The sequence below is a fragment of the Malaya genurostris genome, chromosome 2 (assembly GCF_030247185.1).
Source record: "Malaya genurostris strain Urasoe2022 chromosome 2, Malgen_1.1, whole genome shotgun sequence".
Classification (NCBI taxonomy): Eukaryota; Metazoa; Arthropoda; class Insecta; order Diptera; family Culicidae; genus Malaya; species Malaya genurostris.
In genome coordinates this window covers 184805358-184828301 of record NC_080571.1, presented here as the reverse complement: position 1 = coordinate 184828301, position 22944 = coordinate 184805358, and the positions used below count along the sequence as shown (strand labels likewise).

At 35.4% G+C, this 22944-nt stretch overlaps 1 protein-coding gene across 4 annotated transcripts in view; it reads left to right on the top strand.

Annotated features, from left to right (window-relative positions):
- LOC131432680 (putative fatty acyl-CoA reductase CG5065) overlaps positions 1-22944 on the top strand; it is a 729032-nt gene that overhangs the window by 282349 nt on the left and 423739 nt on the right. For all 4 annotated transcript variants that reach the window (XM_058599110.1, XM_058599107.1, XM_058599108.1 and 1 more), the window contains exon 3: positions 15876-15992. In XM_058599110.1, the coding sequence (XP_058455093.1) occupies positions 15876-15992 (117 nt within the window). The remainder of the gene's footprint in view (positions 1-15875; positions 15993-22944) is intronic.

Genomic DNA, 22944 nt, shown 5'->3' with positions numbered 1-22944 from the left:
GGTGTGTGATGCCAGAGACATAACTGGATGTCGTGAATACGTATAAAACTGACACTCTTTCTTTATACTTTCGAATATCAATAAGTTGATCGATTGTGTGAATTGTGCAAGCTTTCCTCTTTTTCATTACTAGAATTTGAAACGATACTCCTAAACTAAAGTTCAGATTAGTTACATTAAACATTCTGACACACAATTAAATATTACGAAATAACCAGTATAGTTCTTTATGATAAAATAATGGTGGTTCTGAAAGGAACCTTTCATTAATGGCTTCTAAGTCGATGCTATGCATTTTATATAGCAAATCAGCAGAAAGTTCTACTACAAATTACGAGTATTATCAAAATGGGCCGTATACAGTAAAGTGAAGAAAACTTCGCATAATTCTTTGGGTGTACAATTATTGTTCTAAATAGAACTATACAGAATTTTGATGTCAATCATTTCGTTTCGGATTTAAATATTTCAGTGAAAAAAGTTATCAAAATGCCGTACGAGGTAAATTTCTGGCATTCATAAGGGAAAAATTGTGTAATTCTCGAAGATATTAAACACTGTTGCGAATTTTGCACTGCGAAAATTGCACAAAGCTTATCAAATCATGCTGAAAACTGGCTCTGTGACCTGAGCGTTTGAGGCTTTACACCACGCAAAATGTCTACTTTCATTGCCGACTGCTCCTCCTGACGACTGAAGTCCAAATGAGACTTTCACACTTTATACTTGGTTTGTTCTTACTGATGTTGGTGGGAGAACCTCACCTAGACATCGAGTTTCGTCTGCAGCAATGAAATGAACAGTTTTTATTCAAAAAATTCCTTTTCTATTTGTTCAGTAGATTCTGATATGTGCCTGACTACCTCAAAACCGTCGTCCGGATGTGAAAAAGGCAAGCAAGCGTAAAGAATTTTTTTCAAAAGTTTTAGAAAATTTTGTTTTTTCAATTATTTTTAGGGTTTTTTCACGCTGTTGAAAATTCAATCACGAATTCCTCGTCAACTTGCCAATAGCTTGTAGAAAAAAATATGTTGTTGGGTTAAGTACATCAAAAGATATTCGTGGTAAAGTTCTGCCCATTCTTGTACAGGGTAAATTTTGAAAAGGCGCCCCATAGTGAAGTGAATCGTATTCAGGAGAAAAGAACCGATTTGAAGAATTCAGGAATTAGGAACTTCACCTTAGCTCAAGAATTAGATTCAGAACTTAGAACAGACGCAGAATTCAGTTGGATTTTAGTAGACTACAATTTCGAAACTGAAATCAGTTCCGGAATCTTTTTCCAGAATCCAGTTCAGGACGCAGGCTCTGAATTCTAAACCCATGTTCCGGAACTAAGCTCTGAAGCTTGAAGACAATTTCTCGCCACGACTACCAAAATGGGTTGCATAGAGTACAGTAAAATGTTACATAATTCTTTGGGAGTATTATTATGATTCTAAGAAGAATCGAACAGAAGAATTCTGGAAAATGGAACTAGACTTGAGTTCAAAAACTAAATTTAGAACTAAGAGGAGACTCAGAGTCTCGGCTTGATGACCGTTTGAGGTTTTAATCACGCAGAAGGTGCACTCTCCGTCGCAGTTGGTTGATAATATCGCTCCCTCGATGACCGGAAAGCAAATGATAAATCATTCTCACGACGTCTGCTTCCATCCAACACACCAGAAGAAATGATCGATTTTCGACCACGGTTCCCCTTTTATACGCATTCAGATGAAGATATGTGCCTGACTACCTCAAAATCGTCGTCCTTGCGCGAAAAACCTAAGCGAAAGTGAAGAGTTTTCCGCGTTGTTCTCAAAGTTTTAGAAAACTGCATTTTTGAGTTGTTTGTGGTTATCTCAAACTGTTCAAAGTAATATCCTAAATTCCTGATCATATTTTTGATGAAATGGTGAAAGAATTATGTTGCTGCCCTTAATACAAGTCGAGATATTCACGATTAAGTTCTGCCCATTCTTTCATATGGCTAATTTTGTAAAGGCACCCCATAGTAAAGTAAGTCGTATTCACGACAAAAAACCTTTGTGCCAAACACTGTCGAATGCTTTTTCTATGTCTAGGAGAGCAACTCCAGTGGATAACCCAGAAGATTTATTTGCTTTTATCATGTTCGTTACTCTGACAAGTTGATGAGTAGTTGAATGTTCATGACGAAATCCAAACTGCTCTGGTGAAACAATTGAATTCTCATTTATATGAGACATTATTTTCAACAAGATAATTTTTTCAAAAAGTTTACTGATAGAAGAAAGTAAGCTAATTGGTCGATAACTTGATGTTTCTGCTGGGTTTTTATCAGGTTTGAAGGTAGGAATTACTTTAGCGTTTTTCCATCTTTTTGGGAAGTAAGCTAATGAAAAACACTTGTTGAAATTTTTAACCAGGAGTCTCAAGGCAACATCGGGAAGATTTTGAATAAGAATATTATAAATTCCATCATTACCAGGAGCCTTCATGTTTTTAAGTTCCTAATAATTGATTTAATTTCATCAAAATTCGTCCCAATAATGTCTTCTTGTAATAACACTTGGGTTGAAATATGATCATATTTCAGTGAGACTTCATTTTCAATAGGACTCACAACGTTCAAATTAAAATTGTGGACACTCTTGAACTGCTGAGAAAGTTTTTGAGCTTTTCGCCATTTGTAAGAAGTATTTGATTTCCTTCGTTGAGAGCAGGAATTGGTTTTTGAGGTTTTTTATGAACCTTAGAAAGTTTCCAGAAAGGTTTAGAATATGGTTTAATTTGTTCAACTTCTTTAGCGAAATGTTCATTTCGCAAAAGAGCAAATCTATGTTTAATTTCTTTTTGTAAATCCTTAACTATGTTTTTTAAAGCAGGATCACGAGAACGTTGATATTGTCGTCGACGAACAATCAATTTAATTCAACATTTAATTTAGTTTGATTGGATTAATTAAAGCTTCGTTGGAAAGTCTGAATGTTACAGGAAGATGATCTGAGTCAAAGTCAGCATGTGTATTCGGTTCACTACAAACGTGACTTTGATCCGTTAGAACCAGATCAATTGTAGACGGATTTTTCACGGAAGAGAAACAAGTCGGATTATTGGGATGAAGAATTGTGAAGTAACCAGCTGAGAGTTGATTATGAAGTATTTTACCATTACTGTTATTTTGCCTACAATTCCACTGGACATGCTTTGCATTTAAGTCCCTTATTACGAAAAATTTCGTTCGATATCTTGTGAGTTTTTGCAAATCGCCTTTAAAGAAATTTAATTGTTCGCCGGCAAATATGCTCCAGCGATGAAATAAATTCTATGAATGGTTTCAACTTCGATTCCCAAGCTTTCAATAACTTTAGTATTGAAAGAAGGTAAAATTCGATGTTTAAATTGCGTTCGATAAAAATGCAACTCCACCACCCATTCCAGTAAACCTGTCAAATCGATGAACCACATAATGTGGATTACTTTTCAATTTGACATTTGGTTTGAGAAAAGTTTCTGTCACAATGGCAATATGAATTTTGTGAACTTTGAGAAAATTATAAAATTCATCTTCACTCGATTTCAAAGATCGAGCATTCCAAATTCAAATAATTATTTAACATCACTGTTAAATTTTAAATTCATTATAATATTATTTGTAAATTGCCATCCGATTTGAAATGCTTCAAAAAGTGATGAAGTCGAATTCATTCGGATGATCATTTGAAAAAGTTAATCTTGAAGGTAGATCATTTTATTTTCAGTTATATCGCCTATATCAACTTCATTTAAAGAAGCGAATAGCATTGAAAGAATATTTGTAGGTAGACTGCCATTATAACTGCCATTAGAAGAAGATGATATGGTCGATCTACATATTAATAAAATGTTTTAGTTATAAGATGAAATGCAAGGCTTTCCTGTGTTTGGATTATTTACATTAGAAGAATTAAGTGGTAGATTTCTACCTGTTATACTAGCATAATTGACATTAGAAGAAGATGATAACGAGGTCGATCTAAGTGTCAATAAGTTGTTTTCGTTAGAAGACGATTTGGAAGGCGTGCCTGTTTTTTGTTTCAAATTCGAAGAAATAAGTGCTTTAGAAGAATTAGGCGTGGCATTTGTAACGGTTTTTTGATTTTCAGGTATGTTCTGTAAATTGAAGGTCGTTGATTTGACTTGTTGTCTAAGCGAACGAGCGTTTAAAATTTTGTCCCTGACAGGACATTTCAAAATTTATCAGTAGTTTCATTCATTGGACAAACTTCTTTCGTTCCATGGCCGAAGCCTTGGCAACGACGACATTGCGTTAAGTTTGCAACACGATTATGCCGTTTATAATATTCCCAATGAATTTTAATGTGGGAAATGAAACGTACGTTTTCTAAAGTTTTCAAATTGTTTACATCACTTCGATTGAAGTGTATTAGGTAAAGTTCATGGGAAATTCCAGAGCGTGGTTTAGAAGTACCATTCGCTCTTTTTTGCATAAGTATTACATGGGAAGGAGCAAAACCAAGCAATTCTTTTAGTTCATTTTTAATTTCATCAGTACTTTGATCATTTGATAAGCCTTTCAAGACAGCCTTGAAGGGTCTGTCTGATTTTATATCATATGAATAAAATTTATGAAGTTTCTCGGACAAATATCGAATAAGACGTTCGTAATCTTCCAATCCATCAACCAAGACTCGACATTCTCCTCTTCGTCCGATTTGAAATGAGACTTTTACTTCCGGGAGAAAAGTAGAAAGCTCAATCCGGAATGCTTTAAAGTCGGAAATCATCACCGTCACTGGTGGCATAGATTGTTGTTTCTTCCCAGAACGACAAGCGTTCATTTTGGAAATTTTTGAAGAATTTTCTTCTATGTCGCTACAATCGGATTCAGGAAGAATCTCGTAAATATTGTTAGACGACATAGGATGAACGGAAGGGAAATCCGTCCGTTGTGTTTTATTTTTACATTCAGATTCTATAAAATTGTGAATGTTGGAAATGTTGAATAACGGATTGTGATTTATTTCGTATTGAATTATTTTTAGCCTTGGGCTTGTTGCGTTTCCGGTTGGACGCAGGCATTTTTGAAATGAATGAAATTTTAAATTAAATTAACTAGGCTAAATTAGTTTTTTATTAGACTCCTAATTTGGAAAAGTCTTGATAAAGACTGATTTATCAATTAGTCTTAATAAAGACTGATTAGTTAGAAGAATAGTTTTTTGAATAGCTAGCCTTAAAAAAGACTGTTTAATTTCTTAGTCACTCTAATATCACTCTTTGTATCACTTAATCACTCATATATCACTGTTTGCATAGCCTTGAGAAAGGCTGACTAATTGTTTGTCTTAAAAAAGACTGTTAGTGCTTTGCATTTAAGTCCCTTATTACGAAAAATTTCGTTCGATATCTTGTGAGTTTTTGCAAATCGCCTTTAAAGAAATTTAATTGTTCGCCGGCAAATATGCTCCAGCGATGAAATAAATTCTATGAATGGTTTCAACTTCGATTCCCAAGCTTTCAATAACTTTAGTATTGAAAGAAGGTAAAATTCGATGTTTAAATTGCGTTCGATAAAAATGCAACTCCACCACCCATTCCAGTAAACCTGTCAAATCGATGAACCACATAATGTGGATTACTTTTCAATTTGACATTTGGTTTGAGAAAAGTTTCTGTCACAATGGCAATATGAATTTTGTGAACTTTGAGAAAATTATAAAATTCATCTTCACTCGATTTCAAAGATCGAGCATTCCAAATTCAAATAATTATTTAACATCACTGTTAAATTTTAAATTCATTATAATATTATTTGTAAATTGCCATCCGATTTGAAATGCTTCAAAAAGTGATGAAGTCGAATTCATTCGGATGATCATTTGAAAAAGTTAATCTTGAAGGTAGATCATTTTATTTTCAGTTATATCGCCTATATCAACTTCATTTAAAGAAGCGAATAGCATTGAAAGAATATTTGTAGGTAGACTGCCATTATAACTGCCATTAGAAGAAGATGATATGGTCGATCTACATATTAATAAAATGTTTTAGTTATAAGATGAAATGCAAGGCTTTCCTGTGTTTGGATTATTTACATTAGAAGAATTAAGTGGTAGATTTCTACCTGTTATACTAGCATAATTGACATTAGAAGAAGATGATAACGAGGTCGATCTAAGTGTCAATAAGTTGTTTTCGTTAGAAGACGATTTGGAAGGCGTGCCTGTTTTTTGTTTCAAATTCGAAGAAATAAGTGCTTTAGAAGAATTAGGCGTGGCATTTGTAACGGTTTTTTGATTTTCAGGTATGTTCTGTAAATTGAAGGTCGTTGATTTGACTTGTTGTCTAAGCGAACGAGCGTTTAAAATTTTGTCCCTGACAGGACATTTCAAAATTTATCAGTAGTTTCATTCATTGGACAAACTTCTTTCGTTCCATGGCCGAAGCCTTGGCAACGACGACATTGCGTTAAGTTTGCAACACGATTATGCCGTTTATAATATTCCCAATGAATTTTAATGTGGGAAATGAAACGTACGTTTTCTAAAGTTTTCAAATTGTTTACATCACTTCGATTGAAGTGTATTAGGTAAAGTTCATGGGAAATTCCAGAGCGTGGTTTAGAAGTACCATTCGCTCTTTTTTGCATAAGTATTACATGGGAAGGAGCAAAACCAAGCAATTCTTTTAGTTCATTTTTAATTTCATCAGTACTTTGATCATTTGATAAGCCTTTCAAGACAGCCTTGAAGGGTCTGTCTGATTTTATATCATATGAATAAAATTTATGAAGTTTCTCGGACAAATATCGAATAAGACGTTCGTAATCTTCCAATCCATCAACCAAGACTCGACATTCTCCTCTTCGTCCGATTTGAAATGAGACTTTTACTTCCGGGAGAAAAGTAGAAAGCTCAATCCGGAATGCTTTAAAGTCGGAAATCATCACCGTCACTGGTGGCATAGATTGTTGTTTCTTCCCAGAACGACAAGCGTTCATTTTGGAAATTTTTGAAGAATTTTCTTCTATGTCGCTACAATCGGATTCAGGAAGAATCTCGTAAATATTGTTAGACGACATAGGATGAACGGAAGGGAAATCCGTCCGTTGTGTTTTATTTTTACATTCAGATTCTATAAAATTGTGAATGTTGGAAATGTTGAATAACGGATTGTGATTTATTTCGTATTGAATTATTTTTAGCCTTGGGCTTGTTGCGTTTCCGGTTGGACGCAGGCATTTTTGAAATGAATGAAATTTTAAATTAAATTAACTAGGCTAAATTAGTTTTTTATTAGACTCCTAATTTGGAAAAGTCTTGATAAAGACTGATTTATCAATTAGTCTTAATAAAGACTGATTAGTTAGAAGAATAGTTTTTTGAATAGCTAGCCTTAAAAAAGACTGTTTAATTTCTTAGTCACTCTAATATCACTCTTTGTATCACTTAATCACTCATATATCACTGTTTGCATAGCCTTGAGAAAGGCTGACTAATTGTTTGTCTTAAAAAAGACTGTTAGTGCTTTGCATTTAAGTCCCTTATTACGAAAAATTTCGTTCGATATCTTGTGAGTTTTTGCAAATCGCCTTTAAAGAAATTTAATTGTTCGCCGGCAAATATGCTCCAGCGATGAAATAAATTCTATGAATGGTTTCAACTTCGATTCCCAAGCTTTCAATAACTTTAGTATTGAAAGAAGGTAAAATTCGATGTTTAAATTGCGTTCGATAAAAATGCAACTCCACCACCCATTCCAGTAAACCTGTCAAATCGATGAACCACATAATGTGGATTACTTTTCAATTTGACATTTGGTTTGAGAAAAGTTTCTGTCACAATGGCAATATGAATTTTGTGAACTTTGAGAAAATTATAAAATTCATCTTCACTCGATTTCAAAGATCGAGCATTCCAAATTCAAATAATTATTTAACATCACTGTTAAATTTTAAATTCATTATAATATTATTTGTAAATTGCCATCCGATTTGAAATGCTTCAAAAAGTGATGAAGTCGAATTCATTCGGATGATCATTTGAAAAAGTTAATCTTGAAGGTAGATCATTTTATTTTCAGTTATATCGCCTATATCAACTTCATTTAAAGAAGCGAATAGCATTGAAAGAATATTTGTAGGTAGACTGCCATTATAACTGCCATTAGAAGAAGATGATATGGTCGATCTACATATTAATAAAATGTTTTAGTTATAAGATGAAATGCAAGGCTTTCCTGTGTTTGGATTATTTACATTAGAAGAATTAAGTGGTAGATTTCTACCTGTTATACTAGCATAATTGACATTAGAAGAAGATGATAACGAGGTCGATCTAAGTGTCAATAAGTTGTTTTCGTTAGAAGACGATTTGGAAGGCGTGCCTGTTTTTTGTTTCAAATTCGAAGAAATAAGTGCTTTAGAAGAATTAGGCGTGGCATTTGTAACGGTTTTTTGATTTTCAGGTATGTTCTGTAAATTGAAGGTCGTTGATTTGACTTGTTGTCTAAGCGAACGAGCGTTTAAAATTTTGTCCCTGACAGGACATTTCAAAATTTATCAGTAGTTTCATTCATTGGACAAACTTCTTTCGTTCCATGGCCGAAGCCTTGGCAACGACGACATTGCGTTAAGTTTGCAACACGATTATGCCGTTTATAATATTCCCAATGAATTTTAATGTGGGAAATGAAACGTACGTTTTCTAAAGTTTTCAAATTGTTTACATCACTTCGATTGAAGTGTATTAGGTAAAGTTCATGGGAAATTCCAGAGCGTGGTTTAGAAGTACCATTCGCTCTTTTTTGCATAAGTATTACATGGGAAGGAGCAAAACCAAGCAATTCTTTTAGTTCATTTTTAATTTCATCAGTACTTTGATCATTTGATAAGCCTTTCAAGACAGCCTTGAAGGGTCTGTCTGATTTTATATCATATGAATAAAATTTATGAAGTTTCTCGGACAAATATCGAATAAGACGTTCGTAATCTTCCAATCCATCAACCAAGACTCGACATTCTCCTCTTCGTCCGATTTGAAATGAGACTTTTACTTCCGGGAGAAAAGTAGAAAGCTCAATCCGGAATGCTTTAAAGTCGGAAATCATCACCGTCACTGGTGGCATAGATTGTTGTTTCTTCCCAGAACGACAAGCGTTCATTTTGGAAATTTTTGAAGAATTTTCTTCTATGTCGCTACAATCGGATTCAGGAAGAATCTCGTAAATATTGTTAGACGACATAGGATGAACGGAAGGGAAATCCGTCCGTTGTGTTTTATTTTTACATTCAGATTCTATAAAATTGTGAATGTTGGAAATGTTGAATAACGGATTGTGATTTATTTCGTATTGAATTATTTTTAGCCTTGGGCTTGTTGCGTTTCCGGTTGGACGCAGGCATTTTTGAAATGAATGAAATTTTAAATTAAATTAACTAGGCTAAATTAGTTTTTTATTAGACTCCTAATTTGGAAAAGTCTTGATAAAGACTGATTTATCAATTAGTCTTAATAAAGACTGATTAGTTAGAAGAATAGTTTTTTGAATAGCTAGCCTTAAAAAAGACTGTTTAATTTCTTAGTCACTCTAATATCACTCTTTGTATCACTTAATCACTCATATATCACTGTTTGCATAGCCTTGAGAAAGGCTGACTAATTGTTTGTCTTAAAAAAGACTGTTAGTGATTCAGGTAGCCTTGAAAAAGACTGAAGCCTTGAATCAATGAAACTCTAGGTAGCCAGGAAAAATTACCAGGAGCCAAGAGCTATACGCGTGCGGTGCGAACGACTGTTCAACACCGACTGATTCTATACAACATTTTTACATCAGACATCCCACCTCTTCCGGCTGGTGGTGTTCTGTCACTTTGCTGATGATACTGCAATTCTTTACAAAGGTCGTGTCATTAATGCTCTTAAGAATAAACTGCAGACAGGTCTGGGCGCTCTAACTGAATATTTTACAAGCTGGAATATTGTGATAAATGCAGCAAAAACTCAGGTCATCTTGTTTCCACATTCAAGATCTCCAAAACATGTTCCATCAGACGAATGTCGAATACGATTCGGTGATGAGGTCATCCAATGGTCCGACGAAGTTATCTATCTAGGACTCACCTTTGACAGACATCTGATATTCAGGTCACATGTTGACAAAAACGTTAAAAAAATGCAGCATACTCATTAGGTCTCTGTATCCGCTGATTTGTAGAACATCTAAACTGTGCTTGAAGAACCAGATGGCTGTCTATAAACAAATCATCTACCCCGCAATCGAATACGCAATCCCTGTTTGGCGGGGCTGTGCATGAACACACAAACTTAGGATTTAACGCATTCAAAGTAAAATCTTAAAGATGATTCTAAGTCTACCCCCTGGGACAAGGACTAGTGAAGTACATGAGATGGCCTCCCTGGATATACTAGAACAAAAATTCGAACAGGGCGCGAGGTGCTCAATCTTTGAAATACAAACAATTCAAAATTTGTACGTATTAGGTTAGGGATAGTTATAAGTAGGTAGATATTTTATTAATAATTAAAATAAATATTATGATTAAACATTAGTATGTAAAACAAGAGTAACTAAACCACCTATTATTAATAACGAATCGTATGAACAACAAAGATGAAGGCCAAAGGGTCAAAACACTTGTACTGTAAAATGTTGATGTAATACACAAAAATAAGATTAATAAACAGATATTTATGCAAAAATGCGAAAATCGATAATTTCTTCTTGAGCGTTGAATGGAAACAGACGTCGGGGCGAGAAGACGCATCCAAACAGCGGTATCGGAGAGCGCATCTTCTGCGTGGTTGAAAACCTCAATATTCGTAGTTCTCAGTTGCTTCCTTTCGTCAAGGCGAGAATACGCATTGAACCAGATGTGTCGGTTTGTACACAAAACTAGTTTCAATTCAAGCAAGAACGATTGCATCAGCTGCTGGTGGTTAGCATTGGAGAGAAAGAAAACAAGAAACGAAAAGTGGAAAACATTATATAAAATCAGCCGTTCTAATGGCTCTAAATGTTATCTAAAGAACTATTAAGATTACTTCTTTGCAAATCGAAGGTAAAAATCATCAGTTTAGTGAAAATCCAAAATAATTTGAATCGATTCGTGCACTTTTCGCTGTGCGAAAATCGTTCGCATAAATGATCCGAAATGTGCTAAATATCGTAGAGAATTCCACAATTTGGTCCTGTATGAATCCTGTACAGCGCCTTGATAGTTTCCTGCAATAAAATATGCAAATCCAAAATGAGATAATCGACGTCAAAATTCTATATGTGTGGCCGTTGGAACCGCTCATTTGTGAAAAAGCTACAAACGAAATCACGTGAACAGAAGCCTCTTAAACAAAATTGATTCAGTTTGGCATCATTTGGCACTGCAAGCGAATGTGTCGATTTGAACGCAAAGAACGATTGCATAAGCTGCTGGTGGTTTGCATTGGAGAGAAAGAAAACAAGAAACAAAAAGTGGACAACATTCTATAGAATCAGCCTTTCTAATGGCTCTAAATAATATATAAAGAACTATTAGGATCACTTTTTTGCAAATCGAAGGTAGAAATCATCAGTTTAGTGAAAATCCAAAATAATTTAATTTGTTTCGTGCACTTTTCGCTGTGCGAAAATCGCTAATCGAGATAAATGATCCGAACTGTGCTAAATATCGTAGAGAATTCCACAATTTGGTACTTCTAAAAGGCAGAAATGAATCCTGTACAGCATCTTGATAGTTTCTTTCAATGAAATATGCAAATCCGAAAAGAGATAATCGACGTCAAAAATCGTTTAAATTTCTAGTAGTGAACAGGGGGAAAGTTTCGCAATTCACACAATCGATCAACTGTCAATTCGAATTCGAAAGTGTAAAGAAATCGTGTCAGTTTTATTCGTATTCACGACATCCAGTTATGTCTCTGATATTAAACACCCGTACTTTTTCACATTAAAGTACAATCCTTCCGGTTAATTGTGGAATATAATTTCATTCAAATGGCTACCTCGGCTGGCCTTGCAGTACACCATACGGTCGGTCCAGTTTTTTAGTACATTTTCGATTGTATGCAGCTTTATTTCAGCTATGGCTGCAAGAATGTTGTCCTTCAAGGCTAGAATTGTCTCTGGATTGTCCACATAACACTTATCTCTAATAGCCTTCCAAAGATAATAGTCTAATGGCGTCAAATCACAGCTTCGAGGCGGCCAAACGACATCCGAATTTCCATTTATAATTCAATCTTCGAAGACTGTGCGCAGAAAATCGATCGTTGCCTCATTTTCGAAAAAAAATAGCCAATGATGCCGCCAGACCAAAATCCGCACCAAACCGTCACTTCTGACCAAACTCTCTGAGGATGCATTGGCTTCTCCATGATAACGTGCGGGTTTTCCGTCCCCAGATGCGACAATTTTCCTTATTAACATACCCGCCGAGATAAAAATGTGCCTCATCCGAGAAGATGCTTTTTTTGGCAAAAATTATATATATATATATATATATATATATATATATATATATATATATATATATATATATATATATATATATATATATATATATATATATATATATATATATATAAAGGGTGCCCCATCTATTTTTTTCTTAACAAGCGGTTATTTCGACATTGGTAACCTTAATGTCACTTATGATTTGACAGAAACTTAGTTTTACCCTTCCTCTAAATGAAAATGGTTGTGTTTACGCTTGAAAAATGCGTGAAACAAGTGCAATTTTACTTTGAAGAAGACGCCGATTTTTCCCAAAAAATCATCTTCTCGGATGAGGCACACTTTCAGCTCGGTGGGTATGTTAATAAGCAAAATTGATGCATCAGACGATGAGAGCGACGGTTTGATGCGGATTTTGGACTGGCGACATTATTGGGTAATTTTTCTTCGAAAACGAGGAAGGAGCCGTCGCCACGGTCAACGCGCCATGATTAGCGATTTTTTCTTTCCGTTACTTGAAGAGGAAGACTTGGACACCATTTGTTTAAAACAAGATCCACAAGGCGATCCGTGCCACACAGCCAACACTGCGATCGATCTTCTGCGCACAGTCTTCGAAGATCGAATTATAGGTCGAAATTCGGATGTCGTTTGGCCGCCTCGGAGCTGTGATTGGACGCCGTTAAAGTGTTATGTGGACAAGCCAGAGACAATTCAAGCCTTGAAGGACAACATTCCTGCAGCCATAGCTGTAATAAAGCTGCATACAATCGAAAATGTGCTAAAAAACTGGACCGACCGTATGGCGTACTGCAAGGCCAGCCGAGGGAGCCATTTGAATGAAATTATATTCCACAATTAACCGGAACGATTGTACTTTAATATAAAAAATTAAAATTTGAAATCGGATGAATATATCGCATGTTAAAAAAAAGTTACATGGCGGACCCTATATATATATATATATATATATATATATATATATATATATATATATATATATATATATATATATATATATATATATATATATATATATATATATATATATATATATATATATAAAATATATATATATATATATATATATATATATATATATATATATATATATATATATATATATATATATATATATATATGTGAAAAGTTCGTATCGCTTCTATGAGAGGGCGCCACTAGAATTAAATCCATACCATTTTCAGTTAGTACCAACCTTCAAAAGATACGTGTATAAATTTGACAGCTGTCTGATTATTAGTTTGTGAGATATTGCATTTTGAGTGAAGCTACTTTTGTTATTGTGAAAAAAAATGGAAAAAAAGGAATTTCGTGTGTTGATGAAACACTACTTTTTGATGAAAAAAAGTGCCGCCGATACCAAAAAATGGCTTGATTAGTGTTATCCAGACTCTGCACCGGGCGAAGCAACAATTCGTAAGTGGTTTGCAAAATTTCGTACTGGTCATATGAGCACCGAAGACGATGAACGCAGTGGACGTCCAAAAGAGGCTGTTGCCGATGAAAACGTGAAAAAAATCCACAAAATGATTTTCAAAAGTAAAGTTGATCGAGATAGCTGACACCCTAAAGATATCAAAGGAACGTGTTGGACATATTATTCACGTCGATATATAACAATGGACGTAACATGGCTCCATCACTTCACTCCGGAGTCCAATCGACAGTCAGCTGAGTGGACTGCACGCGATGAACTGAACCCAAAGCGTGGAAAGACTCAACAGTCGGCCGGTAAGGTTATGGCGTTTGTATTTTGGGATTCGCATGGTATAATTTTCATCGACTACCTTGAAAAGGGAAAAACCATCAACAGTGACTATTAAATAGTGTTATTAGAGCGTTTGAAGGACAAAATTTCAAAAAAATACAATGCACCGTGTCACAAGTCGATGAAAACCATGCTGAAATTGAACGAATTGGGCTTCGAATTGCTCCCTCATCCACCGTATTCTCCAGATTTGGCCCCAGTGACTTTTTTCCTGTTCTCAGACCTCAAGAGAATGCTCGCTGGTAAAAAATTTAGAAGCAATGAAGAGGTAATCGCTGAGGCCTATTTTGAGGCAAAGGACAAATCGTACTACAAAAATGGTATCGAAAAGTTGGAAGATCGCTATAATCGCTGTATCGCCTCTGATGGCAATTATGTTGAATAATAAAAACGAATTTTGGCAAAAAAATGTGTGTTTCTATTAAACGATACGAACTTTTCAGCCGAACTGTTATATATATATATATATATATATATATATATATATATATATATATATATATATATATATATATATATATATATATATATATATATATATATATATATATATATATATATATATATATATATATATATATATATATATATATATATATATATATTTCAAATGCTTGCCTTGTAACGACTTTCGTGACAGTAGGAAATTTCTGACAACCTAGGGAGTGTATCGAAAATAAGCTATCCACATATATTTGTGTATCATTAATATCATTAATAAGTTTGGGGAACACTATTCTTTGGATGAGCTATCAGAAAGAGGCAAAATCCAGTTCTTCAAACCCGAAACTGGACCAGAAAGTGGTATTTCTAATCATGAAGAACAAATCAATATCAATACGTAATTTTTCCAAAAAGCAGGAACGAGTGTCGGAATGATTTAGCGTATGAAGAGGCGAAATCACCTGAAGACCTACAAGAAGTAGAAAATCTCGAAACAAAGTGTAGCAGTGTCGGATGCCTGCGTTTTGATGGACGATAAGACTAATGTAAAGGAAGACTCAAAAACCTTTCCAGGTCCACAATACTTTACTGTTGTCATTGGGAGGATGTGAGCGATGCGGACAGGTCGATTCAAGTAGAGAAATTCGGTCGGTGATACTGGTATGGTAAACAATATGTTCCTGTGGTTTGAAGTCAACCATTTTTTACACAACCGCAACTCTAAATGCAGAAATCTATCGATTTGAGTGTCTGCAGAAGCGATTGCTGCCTTTACATAAGAAGCATAGTACACCTCCACTGATTTGGCGGGATTTAGCGTCGGCTTACTATGCCAAAACCACTCTCAATTGGCTTTCGGAAAAGGGTATACATTTCGTTGGGGAAAATGTCAATCCACCAAATTGCCCTCAGCTTCGACCCATCGAACATTACTGGGTAATCGTGAAAAGGGTCTTCAAGAAGTCTTACCAGTCAGCTAGGAACATGTAAGAGTTCAAAAAAATTTGGGCTCAAACGTTCAAAAAATGCGATGCAACACTTGTCCGGAACTTGATGATTTTCATCCGGATTTCATAATGCTCAAGTTTAATCTTGTACAATGAAGGAAAATTTGTGGATAGCTTATTTTCGATACACTCCTTAATCTTGATAACATGTAAGTGAGTATTTATATTTACGTAGATCGTATTTTATTTTATTACAGGTACTATTGGAAAAAATTATGTATGCATGTTCTGATATTCGTGCAATTTACATTTTAATACGCCCAAAACGTAATAAAGTTCCTCAGGCTCGGGTTGAAGATTGGTATAAGTTACCGGTAAGTAAGGATTTTCTCTAAATCGGTGAATTAATTTTTATTACACAGGTTCATTAAGCATCAATATGACGTATCGAGAATAATATTAATTATGCTTATTAAAATTGCTTACAATTCATACATTTGACCAAATGAGTAATTCCAGAAATGATTAGTAAGTCATCGGTGTTCTCCGATTCGGATGAAACTTTGCACAATTTTTCGGTATCACAAGAAATTTGCTTTGCACAGAGTGAGAGATTTCTGCATTCGCTTTCCGCAAATCGTGGTAAATCAGCAATGGTCAGTTGTACAAAATTTGTTTTCAAGGCGAAGTAGGGGAAAATCGTTTGGGCTTACAAAAAATACGTACACTAAAAAAGGCGGGTGAGCAATGTCAGAGAAATAACTGGATGTCGTGAACACTCAACAAACTGGCATGCTTCCTTCACACGTCCAAATACCAGCTATTTGATCGATTGTGTGAATTGTGCAAGTATTTCCCTTTTGATTTTCTCATATAGAAAGGCTATGCAATCACTGTGAAAACCGACTTTTTAACCGAGGTCCGGAGGGTCGAATGTCATATAACATTCGCCTCAGCTCGACGAACTGAGCAAATGTCTGTGTGTGTCCGTCCGTGTGTGTGTGTCTGTGTGTGTATGTATGTAACAAAAATATGGACTCACTTTTCTCAGAGATGACTGAACCAATTTTCACAAACTAAGATTCAAATTAAAGGTCTTATGGTCACATAGCCTGCTTAAGTTTTAGTTTTCGAAAAATTTGTAAAACATTTTATCTGGATCCGACTTTCGGTTCCGGAACTAAAACATGATAAGTGGAAAATAATAAATTTCATTAGTATTTTTCTTCGAATGACAAACAGGTACAAATCCCATAAAATTGTCTGATAAATCCCATAAAATTGTCTGATAATTTCTTCTAGTTTGCAGAGCTCATTAGTTTGTAGGCATAAAAACTTAATTAAGCACTACTGGTCCCTCGTTTTCCTGTTCCGAAAGCACCGAAAGTGGTGAAGAAAAGCTCCAAAACTAGAATTCACTTCGATTTCTCTGCGATGCTTGAACCAGTTTTCACAAAACTTGATTTGAATTAAAGCTCATGTTATGTTTAAAGCTAGTGTGTAATTTCATCCGGATCTGACCTCCGGTTCCGCAGTTACAGGGCGATAAGTGTCAAAGTGTTTTCAAATCGCCATGTAGAATGACAATATGTACAACCAGTGCGGTAAAACTTCATTTCAATTGAATATTATTAGATGAAAAATGAAATTTATGGTTGTTGACTGTCAGCATACCCATTCTCATTCATTTGACACTCAAATAAAAATTCACGTTCGATTCACTTGAAAAATCACGTAGAATGGTTTCAAATGTCAAATTGAATATTTTACGTGACGAAAATGAATGTTATACGAACATCCCCTAAAATGAATAGAGTCATCACATAAGGTTTACGTGAATTGACCAAACGTCAAACAATCTACGTGAATTTCCAGTGTAAAAACTCGATTTTGAAAATGGCGAGCAGTGGCCCTCGAAGTGTAAGTAGTGTAAATATTTGCGAGAAAAGTTATTTAATTACAATTTTTTTCTCCATCGACCGGACCCTTCCAGTATGAAAGTTTCCATGTGTTCAACTGGACCGAGTGCCTGCGTGAGTCCGGAAGTTTACCCGCTGCTGCCGAATGCTTCAAACAGGCCAACGGTATGAAGCTAGAGACACTGGAACCATGTAATGCGACTTCAACCTGCATCGGTAGTGTTGTGGGAGTTCTTGGATCTCGACTTCGGCTTCGGTTGGATGGCAGTGACAACATAAACGATTTCTGGAGGCTTGTCGATTTGAGATACCACGACGTTATTAGTTATTATTAGCCATTGGAATTATATGACAATTTTCTGAAATATATGTTTTATATTTCATGGCATTTTTCATTTCATAGATTTATATCAAAATCTGGAATCTCCCTTTTGGCTTCATCCAATATATAAAATAGTAATTTTCTAGTATCTAAATTTGATATGAACTGATAGATAAATGTGATATGAACAGTACATTACATTTTACCTATGAAACACGTAACTTTTACTGGATTATGCATTAAACAGCTTTTAAATGCCAGTCCATTAAAGCTTACGTGAAAAGTAGGATGGAAAATATTCACATAACTTTTCACGTAACTATAATATGATTATTATTTTGAGTGTACTTTTGTTACCGAAGCTCCCAGAATTCACCGTCCATTGAATAACCGCGTCTAGTCACTAGAAGTTTTGCTTCCTCAGTTTATAGTGCCAGGTAGTCTAGCTGTTTCATTGTCTTCCTTGTCTTCACTGCGAATAGTGAACAAGTGCAAATGAATAGGCCTAAACATCAACTCGACAAAACAAAATTCTCTCCAACCATAATGACAAATAGATGGTGGCGGTTCTCATTTGAGTTTTCAATTATCACCAGCAAGTTAGAATCGATAATTTTGACTGTTTGAAATGCATTGAGATTCACGTTATTTTATAATTGATATTTCAGTTATATTAACTGGCTTAACTTTCATCCACTATCTTGAACCAATTCGAATGTTTACATGAACCTCACTTGAAGGTCGCTCTCTCATTGAATTGTAAGAGATATTCTGTTACTTCAAGAGATAAACTGACGGTGGTTAAACTGAGCATCGGTAGAATGAGAAACGAATGAAGAACGGAATGATGCCCCTTCGCTGCGACAGCGAAGATAGTGTGTTAGAATGTGAAGTTTACTGTAGCAGAGTGATCGTCAGTGTGTGCACACATTCGATTTCAATTGAATGGAATGAAGTTATACAGCACTGTGTACAACACCGGTACGTACAACGTAAAAGAAGCAAACACAAATCGAACAATGCGTGCTTTGTTCTATTTCGTACACGCTATAAAGAAAACGAAACGGTTACGTATGTCTGCTACTAGTGTGTGATATTGATAAAAGACAATACAAATTTTATGATAAGTGCGACCGAAACAATAAAGGAATGTAAAGCCGGGGTAAAATAAATGTTATAAAAAATAAAAGAATGTCAATGTCGTTTCATATTGGTTGCTATTCCGGTCATCTGAATTCGGTTTCGAAAGAATTTGAAATTATGATTAGAAACTGCAAATCATCAAACTCCATAGCGAAATCGATTTTCCCAAACTTATAGGTTAAAAGGAAAAGTCCTACAGTTCTATACGGAACTCTTAACTTTGTTGTGGATACTATTTCCGGTTTCGGAACTACAGGGTTAACAGGATTTGTAGAGTTTGTAAGATTAAGTCCAAACCAACTTTCCAACTTCTATTCATTGAACAATTTTTTTTGCGGATTCCAGGGTAATATTTATGATCTTATGAGTAATATGAGAAAGGCATCGTTACACCACTAGGGGGATTACAACTGGTTTTCTAATAATAATAATAATAATAATAATAGTAATAATAATAGTAATAATAATAATAATAAGAATAAGAATAATAATAAGAATAATAATAATAATAAGAATAATAATAATAATAAGAATAATAATAATAATAATAATAATAATAATAATAATAATAATAATAATAATAATAATAATAATCATTTAGTAAAAAGCGTTCAAGCAGACAGGCTTGTGAGTTACCGGCTATCACCGAGTCAAGGCAACTTTAGCTGCAGGTAAACAGGTGCTAAGGCACAGAGGTGCTAGGGCGCATTAGAGCAAAGCCGTAGAGACAACCACCAGGTATCAGTTCGTATGGTGTACAGTACCGGTGGCGGTGGAAAAAAAACGAAGCATTATCGTGTGGTGCTACACAAGAAGCATCAAACTTAATCGTCAGCAAGAGCTACAACGCTGTATCTAAGGACAAGTACAGGCAGCGTACACACCTAGCTCAGCGAAGACCACGACGGCAGAGCTACGGAGATAGAAGCAAATTTGAAATAGCTGGAGCGAGCTTCACGCCGAGTACCTGTGGAAAGTTGAATGAGTTGATATCTGAGATAGAATGAACCGAAATTATTCGCGGTGATACAATCGATGACGCCGTTTCATCCTTCTAAACAAAACTGTTCGAAATTATTTCTCATAACGTGGCAATTAAGCTACGCTCTTCTCAAAAGCAATACGCCGCTAAGGCTTTCTCGATACTGGGTTTTATTCGTCGAAATACACACGCCTTCGAAGATGTGTACTGTCTAAAAATTCTGTATTGTTCAGTCGTCCGCAGCATCTTAGAATATGCCACACCAGTATGGTCACCGTATCACAGCGTACATATCAAGAGAATTGAAAAAGTGCAAAGGTGTTTCATACGCTACGCTTTACGTCTGTTACCTTGGACCGATCCAGTTCATCTTCCTTCCTACGAAGATCGTTGTCGACTTATCCAACTGCCAACACTGGAAAGCAGAAGAAAAACCTTGCAGCGTCTTCTAATTTTCGACATATTAGGTAACACCATTGACTGCGCAGAACTGCTGGAGAAATTACAATTTCATGCTCCACTGAGACGAACCCGTCGTACGGAACTCTTTCGATTTACAACTCACCGTACCCAATATGAACAAAACAACCCACTGGATGTTTGTTGCCGTTTATTCAATTATCTTATCGAATTATTAACTTATCGAAGACAATATATAATATAATAATAGAATTTGTAATATTACTTAGTTACAAAGATATATATCTTATATGCGAATTAAAGGTCAGTCTAATGTAAAACATTCAAATATTGCTGTAATTGATAACTGAAATAGATTTTGCAGGTCAACGATAATTAAACACCCTAAGCTCATCTCAGCGTTAACTAAGCTTGTAGAAACCAAAACGCAGTATACCGTTTATACATCTAGTTTATAAGAAGTTGTTAAACGTAAGTCAATGGAGAATTTGAATTCATGATTCTAAAACTATTATTGGTTTATAACCAGGAATTTAAAATATATCACTAACATCGAACGAAAAGCCGATAATGTGAATAACATCGCTATGATCGCTGGCTTAGATATGGGATCTTACAGTGTTGACGTAAAATATGAAAGCAAAATGCAATCAAAAACTGTTCCTACGACCAAAGGTTATTTTCCCGCGCTGAGATCTAAAAAAAACCTTATTGGCCATAGTTGTCAAACATGTAATTTTGCAGGTAATAGTAGAATGGTCCAATGCGATAACTGTGATGATTGGCACCACTATGCTTGTGTGGGCGTTTCACAACATATAGAGCATGAAGATTCATGGTGTACTAAGTGCAGCTCATCAAAACTGAAAAGGGGAAATCGAAAGAATGCAGGAACAAAACCGAAGTGGGACAGTAAATCGAAGGGAAAACCTGTCAAAATAAGACCGAGTAAAGCTCTAGAGGATAAGACGATCGTGAAACAATCTGTAGCAAATCTTGGTGCAATACGGAATGATACGCAGCAATATTCTCAACTAATAGATCAAGGCGAGAAACATTCATTGCACGCATTGCTTAAACCAACTTCATCCAATTTCGTAAAAACGCGACTGGAACTCAGACTTCGTGAGTTAGAGGCAGAACAGTCTGTAGCATGATAATATTGATCCGACTAACCCAAATGAAAACACTTTCCCACATTCCAGCATTCACACGATCTCTAACCAATCCTTCTCTGATCACAGATCATAAACCAAAACCGAACATGCACTATAATCCCAAATATCGATCCTTACATTCTTTATCCTTCAAGTACCATCCATCCAAATTAGTAACAGGTCGTAAAAACACTTGACGATTGTTACATTTCCCAAGAGCCAACCATTTGGTTCACATTAAGTTCCCATGCTAGCCGTCCGTGTTGCAACATATGCTGCACACGGCGAGCTAAGCAAGCTTCTCACACTATCCGCCGATGCGACATTTCTTTCCCTTGCGTAATGCGCTATAGGTTCAATCGCCTCTTGCTGCATTGATGCACCAATCGATATTCTCTCTCTTTTCCCTCTCTCCCACTAACAATTTATTTAACGAAAGTATTGTAACTGGCTCCTCCAACCTTATGTACATCATAGAGCAGGTTAGTTTAAGTTTAAAGCTGTTGAATAAATTAATTATGATCTGAACAACCAAGACGGATGGTACGTTTTCTTTATTGTTGCTGATGACAAAGAACACTTGTGAACAATAATCTTAAACAAAGAACACTTGTGAACAATAATATAGAACAAGTCATTGTTGGACGAGAAGTGAAAGCTTCTCGATGAACAGCTAAGCGTTATGGAAGAATTGGTATCTATTCAAAGTGAGCGAGGTAGCGTCAGGAACGACAAGAGTTGTGACTCCCGTGTTCAAGATTGGTTGAATGAGAACAGCTCTCAGAAGCTGGAGCTTAGTAATAATGAGAATGAGCTTTCGAAACGAAATGAAAGCGGTTCGGAAGATGAAAGCACTTACGAAGAAAATGAATCAGAAACCTCCACTAATGAAACTGATCAGGACGAGGAAAATCAAAATTTGTCACACAGTTTCAAACCAAATAATCGCTGCTTTCAATAGCAAAGAGTAAATCCAACATCTGTAATCTATCAAAAAACGAAATTGCTGCTCGTCAGGTTGTCCCAAAAGAACTTCCTATCTTCACTGGAAACCCCGAGGAATGGCCAATGTTTTTTTCTTCTTATGAGAATACCACGAAAATGTGTGGGCTTCGGGATGATGAGAACATGATTCACCTTCGAAATTGTTTGAAAGGAAATGCACTTGCTGATGTAAAAAGTTTTCTGTTTCATCCTTCAACGGCAAATAAAGCGATCGCAGCGCTAAAATTGCGATTCGGTCTACCACACGCAATCATCAAGTCTTTGAAAGAGAAAATTTTATGTATGTCGCCAGTGAAATCAGATGCAATTGATAAACTCATTGATTACGGGCTAGCAGTACAAAACTTGCGAGTGACCATAAAGAGCGTCGCGGTCGCG